This window comes from Sceloporus undulatus, chromosome 3, assembly GCF_019175285.1.
Source record: "Sceloporus undulatus isolate JIND9_A2432 ecotype Alabama chromosome 3, SceUnd_v1.1, whole genome shotgun sequence".
NCBI lineage: Eukaryota > Metazoa > Chordata > Lepidosauria > Squamata > Phrynosomatidae > Sceloporus > Sceloporus undulatus.
Genome location: NC_056524.1, coordinates 174,070,889 through 174,087,277, shown reverse-complemented (window position 1 = coordinate 174,087,277; position 16,389 = coordinate 174,070,889). Strand labels below are relative to the sequence as shown.

At 37.1% G+C, this 16,389-nt stretch overlaps 1 protein-coding gene across 3 annotated transcripts in view; it reads left to right on the top strand.

Moving 5' to 3' along the window:
* Nucleotides 1-16,041, top strand: part of UBE2D1 (ubiquitin conjugating enzyme E2 D1) — a 31,210-nt gene extending 15,169 nt beyond the window's left edge. For 2 of the 3 annotated variants that reach the window (XM_042458075.1, XM_042458079.1), the window contains exons 2-7: nucleotides 6,062-6,125; nucleotides 6,218-6,249; nucleotides 10,000-10,077; nucleotides 11,825-11,930; nucleotides 13,092-13,185; nucleotides 14,688-16,041. In XM_042458075.1, the coding sequence (XP_042314009.1) occupies nucleotides 6,062-6,125; nucleotides 6,218-6,249; nucleotides 10,000-10,077; nucleotides 11,825-11,930; nucleotides 13,092-13,185; nucleotides 14,688-14,733 (420 nt within the window). In that variant the 3' untranslated portion in view covers nucleotides 14,734-16,041. Of the gene's footprint in view, nucleotides 1-4,317; nucleotides 4,337-6,061; nucleotides 6,126-6,217; nucleotides 6,250-9,999; nucleotides 10,078-11,824; nucleotides 11,931-13,091; nucleotides 13,186-14,687 lie in introns of those variants that run through there. The other variant, XM_042458078.1, reaches the window with a different exon arrangement.
* Nucleotides 16,042-16,389: the final 348 nt, after the last annotated feature.

The window sequence follows — 16,389 nt, the reverse complement described above, 5'->3', positions numbered from 1 at the left end:
TCTTCTATGACATGGCCACATAGCCCTAAAAACCCACAAAAAACTATGGATGCTGGCCATGAAAGCCTTCGACTTCACAATACTTCTGTCCATCCTTCTTCTCTGGACCTCTCCCGACCACCTAACACCACTTCCCAAGTGCTGGAGGAGAGGTTTTAACATCAGGTTGGGGAGGAAAGGAAGTGGGCTTAAAAGAGGTATTTCTTTGATGAGAAGAGAAGGTGTTAAAAGTGGACGGAGAAGAAAAAGAAGTGGTGTTTCTTTGATGGGAAGAGAAGACTTTCAGATCGGATTGAGAAGGGGAGTTAAAAGAGGTGTTTCTTTTATGAGAAGAGAAGGCTTTCAGATCAGATTGGGAAACTTTCACACACACAGGGACACATGCAAAAAACATTTCAGGATCTTTCTAACCAGTATTAGTGTACTGACCCATATATAAGTCAACCCAGGATTTTAGGGGTGATTTTGTGGCATAAATTTCTCAATTTATAGCTGCGTATGTACAGTAAATCTGACTCAGGTGGACATGAAAAAGATTCTTTTGATTTGTTGTTCAGTTTATCTTCAGTTTAATAGCTGTCATTCAACTAGCTGCTTAAATATGATGATGTGGGAGAAAATGTTCTATTCCCCTGGGTTACAAATATTCTTGTGTTATTACAAGTTTTTGGAACAGTTACATGTTAGCTGTTCTTTCAAAGAAATATAAAGTTCTACTTCAATCATATGTTATTCATGATTGTTGAATTTAGCATTATTGTTGTTGTTGTTGTTGTTACTTAAAATACAGTGAATTCTTCCCAATTGCAAAGGTCCAGCACCCCCCACCCCACATATGGCAAAACCCATTAATGGTTATTCAGTGGTGTGTGTGTGCATGAATGCACCATTGAATAATATGGAGTCATGGTGGTCAGATTCGCGGATTGCCAGCCTGCCAATATGAATGGTCCAGTGTACAGCTCATTAAAGCTAACTAATACTAATGTAACCTTGGTAAGTGAAAGTTGGCACCAACAGAGGTTTTAGCCCAGCACCTTCTAGAGTCACCTCAAGTCTTCAGTGGGACTACTGATTAATGTCTCCACTTTACAAATGTTGATGTTCTTAATAGCACATAGGGAAAGAGGTGGCCTTTAGATAGCCCTTCACTTCAGATTTTTTAAGTTCTCGTAATTATTTACTTCGTATATGAGTAATTGAAACTGTATTATTTTATTTTTTGTTGAATTTTGCTCATATTTTCCAGTTTGTATTTCTGAAGGCATTTTCCAGCTGGATTCAATTTTGTACATGCTTCTCTAGACATTTTGTATACTTCCTGCATGCATGAGTTTATGGTGGCTTGCAAAATTGTTGGCATTTACTGTTCATGAGCATATGAAGATATCACATGAGCAACATAATGTAGTGCTATCTTAAATTTCATCTTCATTGGTACACAATAGATTTCCAGTAGCATGTGCAGCAGTGTTCTTTTAGAAGTGACACTTCATGATTATTCACAAGAAAAGGTCATTCTATGAGTTGAAGAGAACTCCTAGGAGACATATGGCTTTATAGGTGGGAGCCGTTGACTGGTAACCTAGAACAGTTTTGCTAGCATACAGTATTTAGAATTTAACTCAAATCCTGGTGAATAACAGAAGATACAGTTTCAATTCCTTTTGTCTTTTAGTATTTGATAGCTCCTTTTTCTATGGCAACAGTATTCAGTTTATGGCCAGAGAGATAAGTATGATTGTTGTGCACTCTTTGAATGATTTGTCCAGTAAAACATCCTATTTGAAATGCTGAGGTCAACATGGCAATAATATGCGGTGCCCTTTCAAAGGTTCTCTCATGTAGAAATCCTAGAAGACCTCTGTCCTTAAATACAGTGTCAGCCCTACTTTTCAGCTGTTCCTGTTTACTGCAGACCTCACCTGACCCACCTTCTGGATCACCAAACCAAAAACAGCCTGCCTGGAGTTTATTACATTTCTTGCTTTTGCTTTTGGTTTCTGTCTAAAAAAATCAAGCATCTGGAGGTCAAGGTATGGGGCAGGTTAGCTGTATTTGAATTTGTGTGTCACATGTTTTGCAGGCATGATTAAATGTACTCTTACACTAAATATAAGAGGTCGTATTTCATACAGAATGAATTCTTATCCTTGGCATCTAACTTGAATTCAGAGTTCTGCCCAGTATATAACAAAAGGAAGAAACTCTCTTACAGGACTCTTCATTTTGCCAAAGGTCTGTTAATGTCTGTAGTTGATTCCACAACGTTAAAAAAAAAGAGACCTCTGCTATTCTTACGTAATTTGGAATTTTATCTGCGTTTCAACTAAATATAAAATTCAAATCATTTTATACTACCGTAGTCAGTATTTTAGAGATGTTACTCTCTGAAGCTAGAATGCTAAACCAGTGATCCTCTGCCTGCTGCTTTGTTTCTGATTCCCAACTTCTATGAAGCTCAGAAACCTGACACTTGTGAATCATTTCTTGAACTGTTATATCTGAACTTTGCGTAGATGGGTGTTCTCCCCCTCAGTGAAACCTGAGTACTTGGATTAAAAAGGGAACTGTACTTCTAAAAGATTTTGCTGTTGGCTCCTTCGGACAAGTGTACCCTGAAATGACCTCCTTGGACTGGCATGCAACATGTTCCCCAGAATAAAATAGTGGCAAGTAGTTGACTAACACCTTAGTGCTCTTTTTAGAAGGTCAAGGGAAATTATTAGATGCGAAGTATTAATGTCGTAGAAATTATAGTCAAATATTGACTTGAATATTCATCCCAATATAGTTTTGGAGAAAGAAGGGCAAATGAACTTTGCTACAGGATATCTTCCTCTCTGCCATTTGGCTAAAGGCAGACTTCAGAATTATTGGAATAAGTGTGAAGGAAGTGAAAACTAAAGATGGGTCACCATAACATTGAAAAGCTAATTAACCAATGTGATGTTAAGGCCAGGGTATGGGAAAAGGCAAGCATGGAGAAATGCATAAAACCTTTCCCACTTTTGAGGACTTAATTTTTTTTAATTAAAAAGTTAGAAATTGGAGAATATTAGAGACAGAAACCCACATGAAATATTTTTCTTTTGAAATGCATGGAATTTCTTTAAAGACAAGAGTAGGACATACTCAGAATGTGTAGTATGAAGACTTTAATCTAAGTCTGTGTATAGACTCTCCAAAGAAGAGATACAAGGATTCCCTGAAACAACATCTCAGGCTCGGCCAAATTGATCACCAACAATGGTCCGCCCTGGCCTTGCATCGGGAGGCATGGAGACACACTATCCATAATGCTGCAGCCTTTTTTGAAAGCTCACGCCGAACGAGTCTCGAAGAGAAACAACAACACAGAAAGAACCACAACCCAGAAACATCACCCAAGGAGACTTTCTGCTGTGCTTTCTGCAACCGGACTTGTTTATCTCGGATTGATCTTTTTTGTCATCAGCGCGCTTGTAGAAAGTGCAGGATGAGTCCTTCCTGAATCTTCGTTTGGGAAGAAAAGCCAGAAAGATAGCATTAGAGAAATATTCCTGCATCTACAATAGAATTCTGAATTTATACACTGAGACAGTGTTTAATGTGCATGAGATTGTTTTCTTTTACCTTGTAAATTTGTGGTTTCTCTTTGCAGCTTACTTTTCCTTAGTGTTCCTTTGTTATTAGGTATATTTGCAATTATATGGTCTTCTGCATCGATTGTGGAAGCTTGTTAACAAGTAAAGGTAATAAGCTAGAGAGTAAGTCCTTAACACTGATTTGGGATAGCATTGATTTCAAAACCCAGTGTGCTGTAGCAATAGCATCCTAATGTGGCACGGCATGGGGGCGGGTGCACTGTTGGCTGCTCATTCCCCCCTCACTGAGATGCAAGCAAAGGAAAACAGACAACCAGCTGCCAGGAATGTGAGCTGAGCAGGAGACATTGCCAGTCTGCATCAAGTCAAGCCTGTGTCCTTCCCACCTCCCCTTGGTACTTCCTGGAGTAAGGCAGAAAAAGATGGGGATTGGGCAACTGATTTGTCCTCAAAGAAGTAGCCCTGCTGGTCTGTTGCTGCAGAAGGAAAAAGGGAGGAGGAGAAAAAACAATCTAGCAGTCATGTTAGGACTGAATTATATTTTAGCGTGAACATTTTGTAGGCAACTATCCACTTCTCAGATGACGAAGTGGGTTGATATCCACAAAAGTCCATGCTAAAATATAAATCAGCTCATCTTATAGAGGCTTGTAAAGTCTTCTCCTCTTTACCTCCTTTTTTTTCTTTGACATGCGTGCTCAGTTGTGAGTTATACATTTCCTTCAGAACCTTTTCTTCTCTGCAAAATGGTGAGTCCAGTGGAGATTTTCCAGAATTTAGAAGGTATCAAAGGGCCATATATTAAGGTTCCCAGATTCTAGGTATTGTATCCAGTACCTATTAAGATCATTAGCTGGCACAAATTCTAACATTTCATTTTTTAATTTTAAAAAGAGTGCTGTTCTTTATTACACTTCACACAGGGCAAAGACATGCAATCATTACATGCTTTCCAGAAAAATATAAACTCTGTTGTATTTTCCTCAGGCTCTTGAAAGCTGAACTGAATGCTCCCAGATGGAAATGAGATTAGAGAAAGCCAACTAGGGGAAGCGGGTGGGAGAGATGCTTATAGAGGAAGGGAAGATGTTTATTGTGGGTTTTAGATTACAGTGGTTCCTCCACATTCGCTGGGGTTGGGGGTGAAGGACCCCTGTGAATGTGGGAAAACTGCACATTAAAAAACCCTATTCTTTTTACCTGTGAAAACAACTTTCTGGGAATCTCCAGGTCTTGCAGTGCAATTCCATGATTAACACCTGCCTGAAGTTGATCATAGAATCATGTTTGAGGACTTACAAATGCCTAGAGAAGTATGTTCTCTAAGAACATCTAGATTCTCCAGCATAACTCTATAATCAACTTCTGGCAGAGTTGCGTTGGAGGACCTAGAGATTCCTAGAGAGAACATTACATATTTGTAAGTAGCTTCAAATAATAAAGGAAATTATTTGGGATGGGTTAATTCTACATTTTCTTGTTTTTGGTGTATGGTATGGTCTTTAGAATCCTTTATTCAGACACACGAATCCCTGTAATAAGCAAGATTCAACAATCTTTCATATTTGTATGCAGATTTCTCCTTTGGCATATTATTTATGCAAGTGTACCACTTCCATTGGCTAAATGCACAGATAATCAATACACCATCTTCAACTGTTTATTTTTTGTTCTGTTAATTTCATCTTGAAAGGATGACATAGTAGTGGAATGCTGTTATAATACAGCATGGTACAAAAGTTCATAATGTAAATGAATAATGGTATATTCTGTTAGAAGTAAAATCTGTAAGCTTCAAACACTTGTGTACTGTCCCTTCCAGTTAAGTTCCTGAGAATCTCAACTTGGCCTCAAAACAATGTCTAGTTTATGTGGTAGAGAGTCTTCCAATTGTTTGAGGTTGTAGATTTTATACTTCTTGGTTGGCTATGTTGGCTGGGGCTGATGGGAATCCTAGTCCAAAACATCTGAAGGGCACCAGGTTATCAATCCCGCTCTACCTCCCATTGTTATGTGAAACAGTGCAGAATGCATTCCTGTGTAGAAATAATAAACTAGCTCATACCTCAGATTGTTTCCAACTTGTGTTTTAAGTCCATTTATGCTGATGCAATCCATGTCAGGCTTTTCCCATGGGAAGGTAACAGTTTCAGAATTTAAAAACTCTAGCATATATTTTACTGTCTTTCCAACTTGCTGTGTTTTATATTCAGTAAAGGTACAGAGCTATCTAAATTATTTCATATGGAATAAATATATGCAGCTATCTAAACTGGCAATGTTCAGCTCTGAACTAGTCGGCCATTCCCTTAGGGATTTATTAAACTGCATTATCTTGTGTTTAAAAATTCTCTTTAAATTTGTGTTGTAAATTTTGGGAGCACTGCATTTGATCCTAAAGAGAGTCCAGATTTCAATTTTTAATCTGGGATTTATTTAAGTAATATTGCATATATTTTTCATGTTTCCTGTAGGAGCTAAGTGATCTACAACGTGACCCACCTGCGCACTGTTCAGCAGGACCTGTTGGAGATGACTGTAAGGCTTTTATAATTGATGGCAAAAGAAACCCCTTTGCCCCTTTACTTGTTTAATTCTTTAATAAAGTGGATGTTGTTGTTTTTTTTCAGTGTTCCATTGGCAAGCAACTATTATGGGACCTGTAAGTATGCCATTACATGAATAAATTAATCTTATGATTATTATAGAGAAGTACACCTTAATAGAATTTTCCATCTACTGAGCAAAGTATTTAAATGTATTGCTGCATTTAAGACTAGAGTAAGACTAATTTTTTCTAGAAAACACTTTTGCCCTTTAATTATTGTAGGTGTATTGTGCCGGTCTGCTGTGCCCCTTAGTATGTAACCAACTCACCTGTGGCTTTTCTGCCACCACCACAGCTTTTCTGTGCTCCTGTGGTGTATAAACACCTTGCTGCCAGAACACCACAATGCTGCCTGCCATGTGGGTGGGCATGTGGCATGATGCTGGCTTGGGGGGGGATCATAGTCTAAATGCCACACCCCCACGCTGCATTTTGTCCTTTGGAGTCCAGGTGGCGCAATAGTTAAATGCCTGTATTGCAGCCACTCACTCACAAACCACAAGGTTGTGAGTTCAGTACAAGCCAGGGACTCTGGGACAACTCAGCCTGGCATCTTTCCAGAGCTCTCTAAAATGAGTACCCAGATTGTTGGGGGCAATTAGCTTATACTTTGTAAGATGCTTAGTGATTTACTAAGCAGCTTATAAAGTGTAAGCTAATTGCCCCCAACAATCTGAGTACTCATTTTAAGAGAGCTCTGGAAAGATGCCAGGCTGAGTTAACCCGGAGTCCCTGGCTGGTACTGAGCTCACTAAGCAGTATAGAAATGTTGTTGCTATTGCTGTTCAAACAAATGCTTAGTTTACTGAAGGTTGAAGACATGCCTAAACTATCTTAAGCCATAAAATGAACTTAAAACTGAATAAAGTGTTCTGTGGCTTGGGATGTAGTTCAGTGTCTTTTCCCTTCGCATGATATGCATCATAGAAGAAGAATATTTAATAGTCTGTGAAATAAGGAGTTTCACAACTGTTTAATTCACTTGGCTTCCACAGGTTGCAGGTGTCATCTTTTTCTTGCCAGAATTTTAATGTTTATTTATTTAATTTAGATCCCTCTTGTCTGTCAACATAGGTTGCAAGACACCTTACAGGATAGGTTAAAAGAAAATACAGCTAAAATGTTTATTGCCTGGGTGCGGAGTGTTAATTGTTTAGCACCTACAGCTGTGGTACAGGCTTGGAGCATTTCGTTAACCAAAATGAGATAACCAGTACTTTATAATAAATACCCTTGTTTTAATGATAACTGGGCTTCACTATTGTACATTGCTGAAAATGCTGGTCTGCTTGCTGAGTTCATTTAGGCTGCAGTAGCTCTGTCCTCAGCAGGTTCACGTTATGTTGTTCCAGGCTGTCTTCTAAGCCCTTGCAAGAGATCCTAGAAACGTGTCAGGAACCTAATACGTGTGCAGCTGTTCTTTTTGGTTTCTTTTTATGGTTGTTTACCATCCTGCCTTGTTTGGCCAGATCATAACCTTCCAACAGAATACATTAGTGACAGACAGTAGTCCGTTATCAATAACACAGTAATTCCTGCTGCTGTTTGGCTGTTAATGTTACAGTATCATCCCATTTCCCACTAAGATAAGAATGTTAGTGACAGCACATTATATTTATACTAAAAAGCTTTTCTAAAATCCATTAAAAGGGGCATTTATTACCTTTACGTTAATTCTAAATTGGCATTTAAAATTGCTTTATATTATTATTACCACTAAAAACCTTGCCAGAATGAAGGTGAAAAATTCCACATGATTTACTCCCCCACTCTTCTCCCACCCATATTTTTGCTTTGGTAAGAAGGAAACAACTGTATGAATTTTCAAAACCACATTTCTGTTCTCACAACCAATGAAAGGCAATTAAAAAAAACCAAAAAAAGAAAAGAGCAAGAGCAAGCAAACAGCACAGTTCATCAAATTGAATTACCAGTTCGCATTCTAGCCACTAAGGAATGAATTAAATCAAAGAAATTTCAACCCAAGCTCCTAATAACCCAAAAGAAGACTCAAAAAATTTTCAGCAACCATTACCACCAATTATAATAGTCCAGTCCACCTCCATTGATCCAGTTTGAAAAGTTAAAAATGGGAGGGTTAATATTGATAAATGTGGCATCATCAAGTAGTCAAACAAAGGGCTGCACACAGGCAAATAAACCTGTAGCTGCCCACTCACTGTCACCCAAAATACAAGGGAGGGTAGACAGCATAGTGCAGAAAGTGGGGAGAACACTCCATCTCTCTTGTCTTGTCAGTTTTTCCCTATCATTTACTCCTTCTTTTCCCATGTATGTCTCTGTGCCATGAGGCAGCACACCACTGGTTTTCTCTTCCTAATCTTTTCTTTCTCTGTCCTTGTCTCCTCTTGTGCTTTGTCGTGCCACTGCCTACTCAGAGTGAAAAACTCTTGATGGGAACAGTAGGAAGGTGGCAAAGGGGAAGGGGACAATATAGTCAACAAAAATGCTGTATGTGATATCATTTTAAAATGTCTCAAAATGGTCTTACAGTAGATTTTATCCACAGATTTTTTATCGCAGATTCAACCATCTACGGCTTGAAAATACTGTAGTTAAAAGTATATAGGTTCCAAAAAAAGAACCTTGGTTCACTATTTTAATAGGGGACACCGTTTGGCTATGCTATTGTATTGAGACTTGAGCATCCACGGATTTTGATATCCATGGAGGGTCCTGGACCCAAACCCTAGCGGGCACCACTGTACTTCATTGAGGGGGAAATACTGTATGACCGCTTTGAATTTAAAACTTAATTTAATGTAAATACTCCCATGTCTTGGTTGCAATCCATAATATAGCAACATAAATACCTATACATATAAAATTTATTTTATTGCACTGGAAATGGCTTTCTTTAAATGAAAAAAAAAGTAACAATGAACCCTGAAAAAATAATTTGCTGCTCCTGAGGATCCAGAGACCTAAGGTCTGTTCAGACCTATCATAAAGTAGAAATTGGGGGCAAGGGGTGGGGGAATGCCTGCATCATTATTCTTACGCCGCTTCTCTTCTTCCTAGATTGATTGTACCACTGATCATGGTATTTTGCACTCTGCTATAGCGAAAGATAGCTATGCTGCATTTTTTGTTACAATGTTTTATTTATCTTATGTGTATGCCAGCAAATTTCTGTTAGGATAATGGCCTATCTATCCATTATGTATAAACATCTCCCATTGGTGCCATGGGGGTTTAATAATAGGTGGCAGAGAGAGGCAGAAATTTGCTAAGATCGTGGCTGGGCATTGCTGGAGTGCCAGTCACAGTTGGAACACATGCCTAGTATTAATTTTTAAAAAATGTGTTTGTAATCTTGCTTTTAATATAATATAGTGAGGGCTTTGTGCTCTGGTGGTACGAAACTCAGTGGGGAATTTTCAGTGTGCTTGGACAATTTATGTGATAATTGAACATCGATGGAAAAAGAAGCTAGTGCTTCAAATAGCTATGTACCATATGTATTTGAAGCAGAGAGGATTCTTGGACTAGTAATCTAGAAGCTCTGGTTCTCTTTATTTCAAATGGAGTTGGCTTTTCTAGGATACTCAAGCATTTTAGTTTGTGCTGCCTCTCCAGTGGTTATTTGTATCCCCGTAACCTATGACTGCCTATGTTCCACTGAAGAACAGGTGAACAAAGACTGATGTTTGGCCAGCCTGCTAGGGACACATTGGTTAAAGATGGCTACAAGTTTACGTTCTTCAAAAGATTCTTTAGGGTCAAATGGGAATCTCATGCAAATAAGTAAAAAATTACTTTGTTAATTTGCTTGTTTTCCAGCCTGACAGTGCCTATCAAGGGGGAGTCTTTTTTCTCACAGTACATTTTCCAACAGACTACCCATTCAAACCGCCAAAGGTAAACCTCTTATGAAACAGTTTAAATGCAATTGATCACTGTAGATGAGAATTTGGATTTAACTGTTTTAATTAGTTGATTGGGGTCAACATAGCATATATAATATTACTAACATTGCAATAATACTAATACTGTTACTTATTATTATGTCTTCTAACCCACCTTTTTTGCCAGTTCAGGACTCCAAGAGACTAACAGCAGATTAAAAAACATGGTTAAAAATCCACAAGATACAAAAGTTAAAATAAGATTAAGCAACTGAAGGATGGAAATCAGATTAACATTCATATACAGGGTGACTAAAAAAGAATGGTGCAAAACCAAATAACAGCTATACTTTTGCAAGTAAACGTCTTTTTGAATAATCTAGTAATTAAAACACACACACATATACACATACCAATTAGAAAGATCCAACTAGAACATACCACTGAATCAGTGACACTTAATTTTACAGGTTTAGTGGATTTACTCTAGTTGGGACTAACAATTAAATTTAGACCATATTCTTCCCTTTTTGACATCCTTTAAAACTTTTTAAATGTTCAGCTTTAAAAAAAATTACAGTATTTGGTCACATCAGGTATGGAAAATGTTTGGTGCTCAGTATATAATTGAACTACAAAGCTAATTACAGTAGTCTTACTCAACATGGCTAATACTGAGGGTGAGAAGAGTTGCAGTCCAGTGACACCTAGAGGGCCACATATCCTCCAGACCTGATATGAATAATTAGATTACTTGTATTAGTTTTCACACTTTCTGCGTTCTCAGAACCCTTTCTACAAAATGTCTCTTGTCCATGAAATCCCTGAATTTTACAGAGTATCCTGAAAACTGTACAGGATACTAGTCAGCCCCAGCAATAATCGAGCTGTCCGTTAGGAAACTTTTCCTTCTTTACTGATCTTAATGAGTATCCCAGAATCTATGGTTTTCTCAGAAACTACTTGTTTGTATCATCTGTTGTAAGCAAATCACTTTCATGTATTTTTACTCTCTCACTAGTTTTACTATAATATTTACTCTCTCATTAGACAGTGTTACTATAATTTATGATATTAATTTTGCTGTGCCCAAGCTTCACTCTTTAACCATATTATATAATACACCTATGATTCTATCAAGGTAGAAATGGATTTTAAGCTTAGACAGTGTTTTGTTGCTGGATATTTTATGCAAACTCTAGAGCTATACCTGCTGTTTGTGCATTAGTAACAGAGTGGCTGGTTTCACACATAATGCTAAGCTAGGCTGAGGCTGGCTGCATTCTAGCTTATTGTGCTTGAATGCTTTGTAGCAAATAAATACTAGTTAATTAACCAGCAGCAAACCATAATGTAAATACTTGGTTTGTTGTTTTACAGACTGTCATATTTAAACCATGATGTGTCAGTTCTGCCTCACCTCCCCCACAACTATAGTTTGTCTTTGGCTTTTTTCCCAGCTGCCCATCTGACAAAGGAGTTTACAAAAATGGCAGGAGAGAATCAGATCAGAAATGGGGAAAGCTAAATATGGTTTGCTGGATCTCTGCAGGGTAGTTCATGACCAAAGCAACAAAACCATGGCTAATACAAACTATGGTTTAATATGAATCAAGTGTAATATAATAAACCATTACTTGTATATCTAAAGATATTCTGTTTTTGAGAGATACTATATAGAAGAGTAAAATATAGAGTGTGAAAAAGAGAATTTGGTGTGGTTTGAACACTGAAAAATCTTAATAATTCTTCTGTTGCAGATCGCATTCACAACAAAAATATACCATCCAAACATAAATAGTAATGGGAGTATTTGTCTTGATATCCTGAGGTCACAATGGTCACCTGCTCTGACTGTATCTAAAGGTAACTGTAAATTGCAGTTTTAATTACCACCCTTGTTTCCTATCACACTTAATGACTGAAGATATGTCTAGTTTAAAAAACACCTTGTGTCTGAAAATTCCTGCAAAAGGTTCCACAGGGTCTTACTTTATTCCTATATTTTGTACCATTATTCACAGACAAAAAAGTGCCCGTATGCTCCACCACAAATGAATACAACTAAGTATGTGGGATAATCCACCTTTGGTTAAAATTTCACTTTTCAGTGTATGACTTATTACCGTGTTATCTTGAGTGTTTAAGAATTTATGTTTATTATATCCTCTGAAGCTGCAATCCTGGCTTGTTTTGTTTTTTTAAAAACTGGAATAGAGAGTATTCTGATGAAAATCAGAAGACACTGCTAAATGTGTCTTTAAAACACAGCATTGAAATCATGTACTTTTGATACAGAAAGCCCAGCACTGTTTGGCAGTTGTTTGCAAGCCCAGTTCAGGATGTTAACATCCTAGGCTTTGGGAGCAAACTGCCAGACTCTTTGCGAACCTCTCCAGATGTTAAGGTCTTGAGAAGAGGCCCATCTGAGAACACCCCACCTACAGAGTCTTGGGGCACTGTTGCTGGATAGAACTACTGCAGTTTCTGAAGTTTGAGAGTGGAATATTAAGACTATTCTGTGAAATCACATTGTCCAGCTAAGCCACTCAATGTTCAGTATTCACTATGCTCAACTTTAGACTGATCTTTTCAAAAATGACTTCATTGATTTTTTTTGTCTTGTCTGTGTTACTGTGTTTTGTATAGTTATAGTATTTGTCTTTAACTGCATCATATCATTTGGCTTGTATTATTCTGCTTGATTAATAAAATAATAATTGAAAAACACTCCATGTCTGTCCACTTGGTTCAGGCCAATTTTACATCAACTATTATGCAGTGCCATTGAACAAGGCAATGTATATTGGAGCTGGAGGATGTGTAACTGTGTCACCTTATTCAAATGTGTTCAGTGGATAGATGAATGCAAGAATGTACAGGATCTATTGAACTTGGGAAAGACAATTTTGACAAACTGAACTACTGAATTATTATTATAAAACAGTGAAAACTGAATCTATTATCTGCCATATGGTAATTCCTATGTTTCTGTCATTAAGTCTTATTTTTTTCTTTTTAACCTAGTTCTTTTGTCCATATGCTCTTTACTTTGCGATCCTAATCCAGATGACCCTTTAGTACCAGATATTGCACAGATCTACAAGTCAGACAAGGAAAAGTAAGTATGACTGTCGTCACTTCAGCAATTCTGATCACTTCTCCTTTGCTTTGCTTCTTGTCCCTTCTACACACTCCCCCCACCCACCCTGGTGATTCAGCTACATTCATATATTTTTCAGTTATCTTAATATCTGGTGAGATTAAGATTTATTTTTACTTCTACTACTTCAGACTCTAAATATTATTTTATTCAGACATTTGTGAACATCTCCTACTCTTGTCCTTTGATATATGTTGCATTTTTCAAAATGGAGCCCTAATTAGGCTGCACAACTGTTAAAACATATATACTAAATGTCACCTTTTCCCCTATATTTGCTCTGAAGTATTCTATACCCTCAAAAATTGTATGTCCAATAGTTTACTGTACGATTTCTTTTAAAAAAAATGTATGGTGATGTGGTCACCTGCTTGGATTAAATGCAGTGATATTTTTATGTGTTAAAACTTTTTGCCAGATTTTGGGAACCCTCCCATTTAAATATTAATATCCCCCCCCCCAAAAAAAAACCTTCATACCCAACCTGATCAGACTTTTTTTTAGGTAGTGTCAAACAAAATTGATGAGAGTCTGGGTGTGCTGTCTTAAATGTTGAGGAATCACAGTTGTAAGTAGACTGAGATGGGTTAGTGCATGCTTGGCTTGCTGTTGTCCTCTGCTCTCCTCAATCTAATGAAGATAAGTAGGTAATTTATAAGTATACAGTATTTTAATGTAAGAAGCCTTCATGATGTACCCCTAAGTTGAACAAGCAAGTATTTTCTTATATTGATGCAATTTGGTTTCTGATCTCTTGCATTGTACTGAGTTAGGAAGAGAAAGAAAAAGTGGAGATGAAGTAATATGAGGGCATTGTGGAAAAGATAAATCATGTACTGATTCCACTATTTCCATGTGCAGTCTTGTCCTCTCCCAGGAGAATGCTTTTACCTCAGTTGCCAGGTTTCTGTCCGTCACTTGCACTCCAGCAATATCTCTATGTGGAATCTGTGATTCTGTCTACACTCACCTGTATTACTGAACTAGCAAGCTCTCCCTTTGGCCTGACACCTGCAGCCCACACCCTGAAGGATCAGATGCATGTATATGCACATTCTAGAGATGCAATAGGTGCGCACCTTGGTGGTTTTTGGCCACTATTGGGCCCCTACCTTCTCCCGCTTGCATCCTGCTTGTCTGGGGAAATCTTCTACAGAAGCCTCACTTTGCATCCAAGAAAGTCAGTATTTGGCGTGCTTTAAGTAAAGTATTGCACTTTCTACTCAGTACTCAGTTTATTGCCCGGCTATGGGTCAGTATGCTGCTGTATACCATGATCCATATTAATTAAATCTGTATATTTTAGATATAGATGTTCTCTAAGCAAATGTAAGCGTAGTAAGATCACTAATGTAATAAATTTTAGAAACACATTGTATCTGACTGTAGAGTTGGTGTATGGTGACATATTGAGTCGTAAGAATGTGTGATTTCACTTCTTAAAAATTTTTCTTTGACAGATACAACAGACATGCAAGAGAATGGACACAGAAATATGCAATGTAAACTTTCAAGACTTTTTCATATATACCAGAGTACTGTAAATTCTAGGGTTTTTTCAAAATTAGAAGTAAATGGAGCACAGTTTACTGTTTTCAGTGTACCATGAAGCCCTTTTTGATTTTCACCCATATAAATGTGTTTCTGGAACAAGGAAATAACTACGAAAATTAACCTGAAGACTGTGATGAGAGTATTTATCCTTTTTGTATGCTTTGCAAAAGACATTTATTATGTTTTTAAAGATACGTGGACATCTGCATCTCCAGCCTACAAGATCCATACTGCAATTGTAGAGCAACCAAAATATTTTTTTTGCTGAAAAACTAGGTGTTACATGAGAAATATTCTATGTGTCTTTGAGATGTCAGTCCTGTAAGTCTGTGTTTGAATTTCATTCTTTGTTAGTTCATTGTATAATTTGTATTTTTTTACTGTATAGACTATATTTTATTTACCATGCAAGTCAACTCACTTTAGATTTTCTGCACAGTATTGAAAAAGAAATACAACTGCTATTAAATAAGTGAAGCATTCCTTCGCAGAGGAATACTTATAAAAATACTTCTTAAAACAAACTTTGCACTCTAACTCTCAGTATGCTGATTATGGGAAACACATGGTTTTGATTCTGTTGCATACTTTTATTGCAATGTGAATTAATTGCACTGCTCTGTAGAAAGAAATGTAACTACTTTTGTTCTATTCACAGCTGACTTTTTTATCCCATATGGGCAGTATAATCTTTACGACATTTTAACAAAACTGACTTGAAGCTTTTCCATATAAATAAAATGTGTTTTTTACTACTTGTCTTGGCTGTTCTTTAAGTCTTGCACATTCTTTATATGTGCTTGCCATGAAAAGATCAAAATATTGTTAAATATGTGAATTACTAGTGGGAAGAACTGGCCTATGTATTTGAGATTGCTATATATTCTCGGAGTATATTATGGTAGCTGCTGAACAAACTTTATTCATTGTGCTGTATATGATCTAGGTCATTGGATGTTGTAACAAGTATAGAAGAGCATATCTATGAGCTTGTGAAATCATAAAATCTTGCTGAAGTTGATCACTGCTAATGTTGAAATACCACTGATGTTACTTCTCTCATCAGTGTAACGATATTTTGATCTATTTCTTCCATATAGTAAACTAATGCTTCTGACCAGTTATATTTATACTTCAACATGCATGTATGAAGAAAAACAGCCTTAGGTGCTTTACAAATAAGAACATTTTAATTTGTTTACTTTGCTTTGGGGTACTAAATCCTTGTTAAAACATTTAATTTGTGGCTGCAGTGATTCTCTTTTCTTGCTTGTCTAGGAAGTTTTGCAGCCATAAACACAATTTGACCCCTTCTGGTGAAGGAAATATAATCTTAATGCTTTGCTACAAAAGAATAAAACAATAACTGGAAGACAAATGTGGCAAGAATCCCAGAGGCTATTTTTCTATTTCTAGCCTTTAAAAAGCTGTTTTAGTATTTTAATCTTAATATCCTTGGAAAGTTCTGATGGCCTAGGAAATAAGTGTGCATTGGGCACTTATGCGTAAATGTCATCTAGGTTTCTGTACCTCAATGTAGGCAATCAAAAGATGGAAGCTGTATGAAATAAGCACTGAAATTTTCATTATGTTACTTCTCTAGGTATC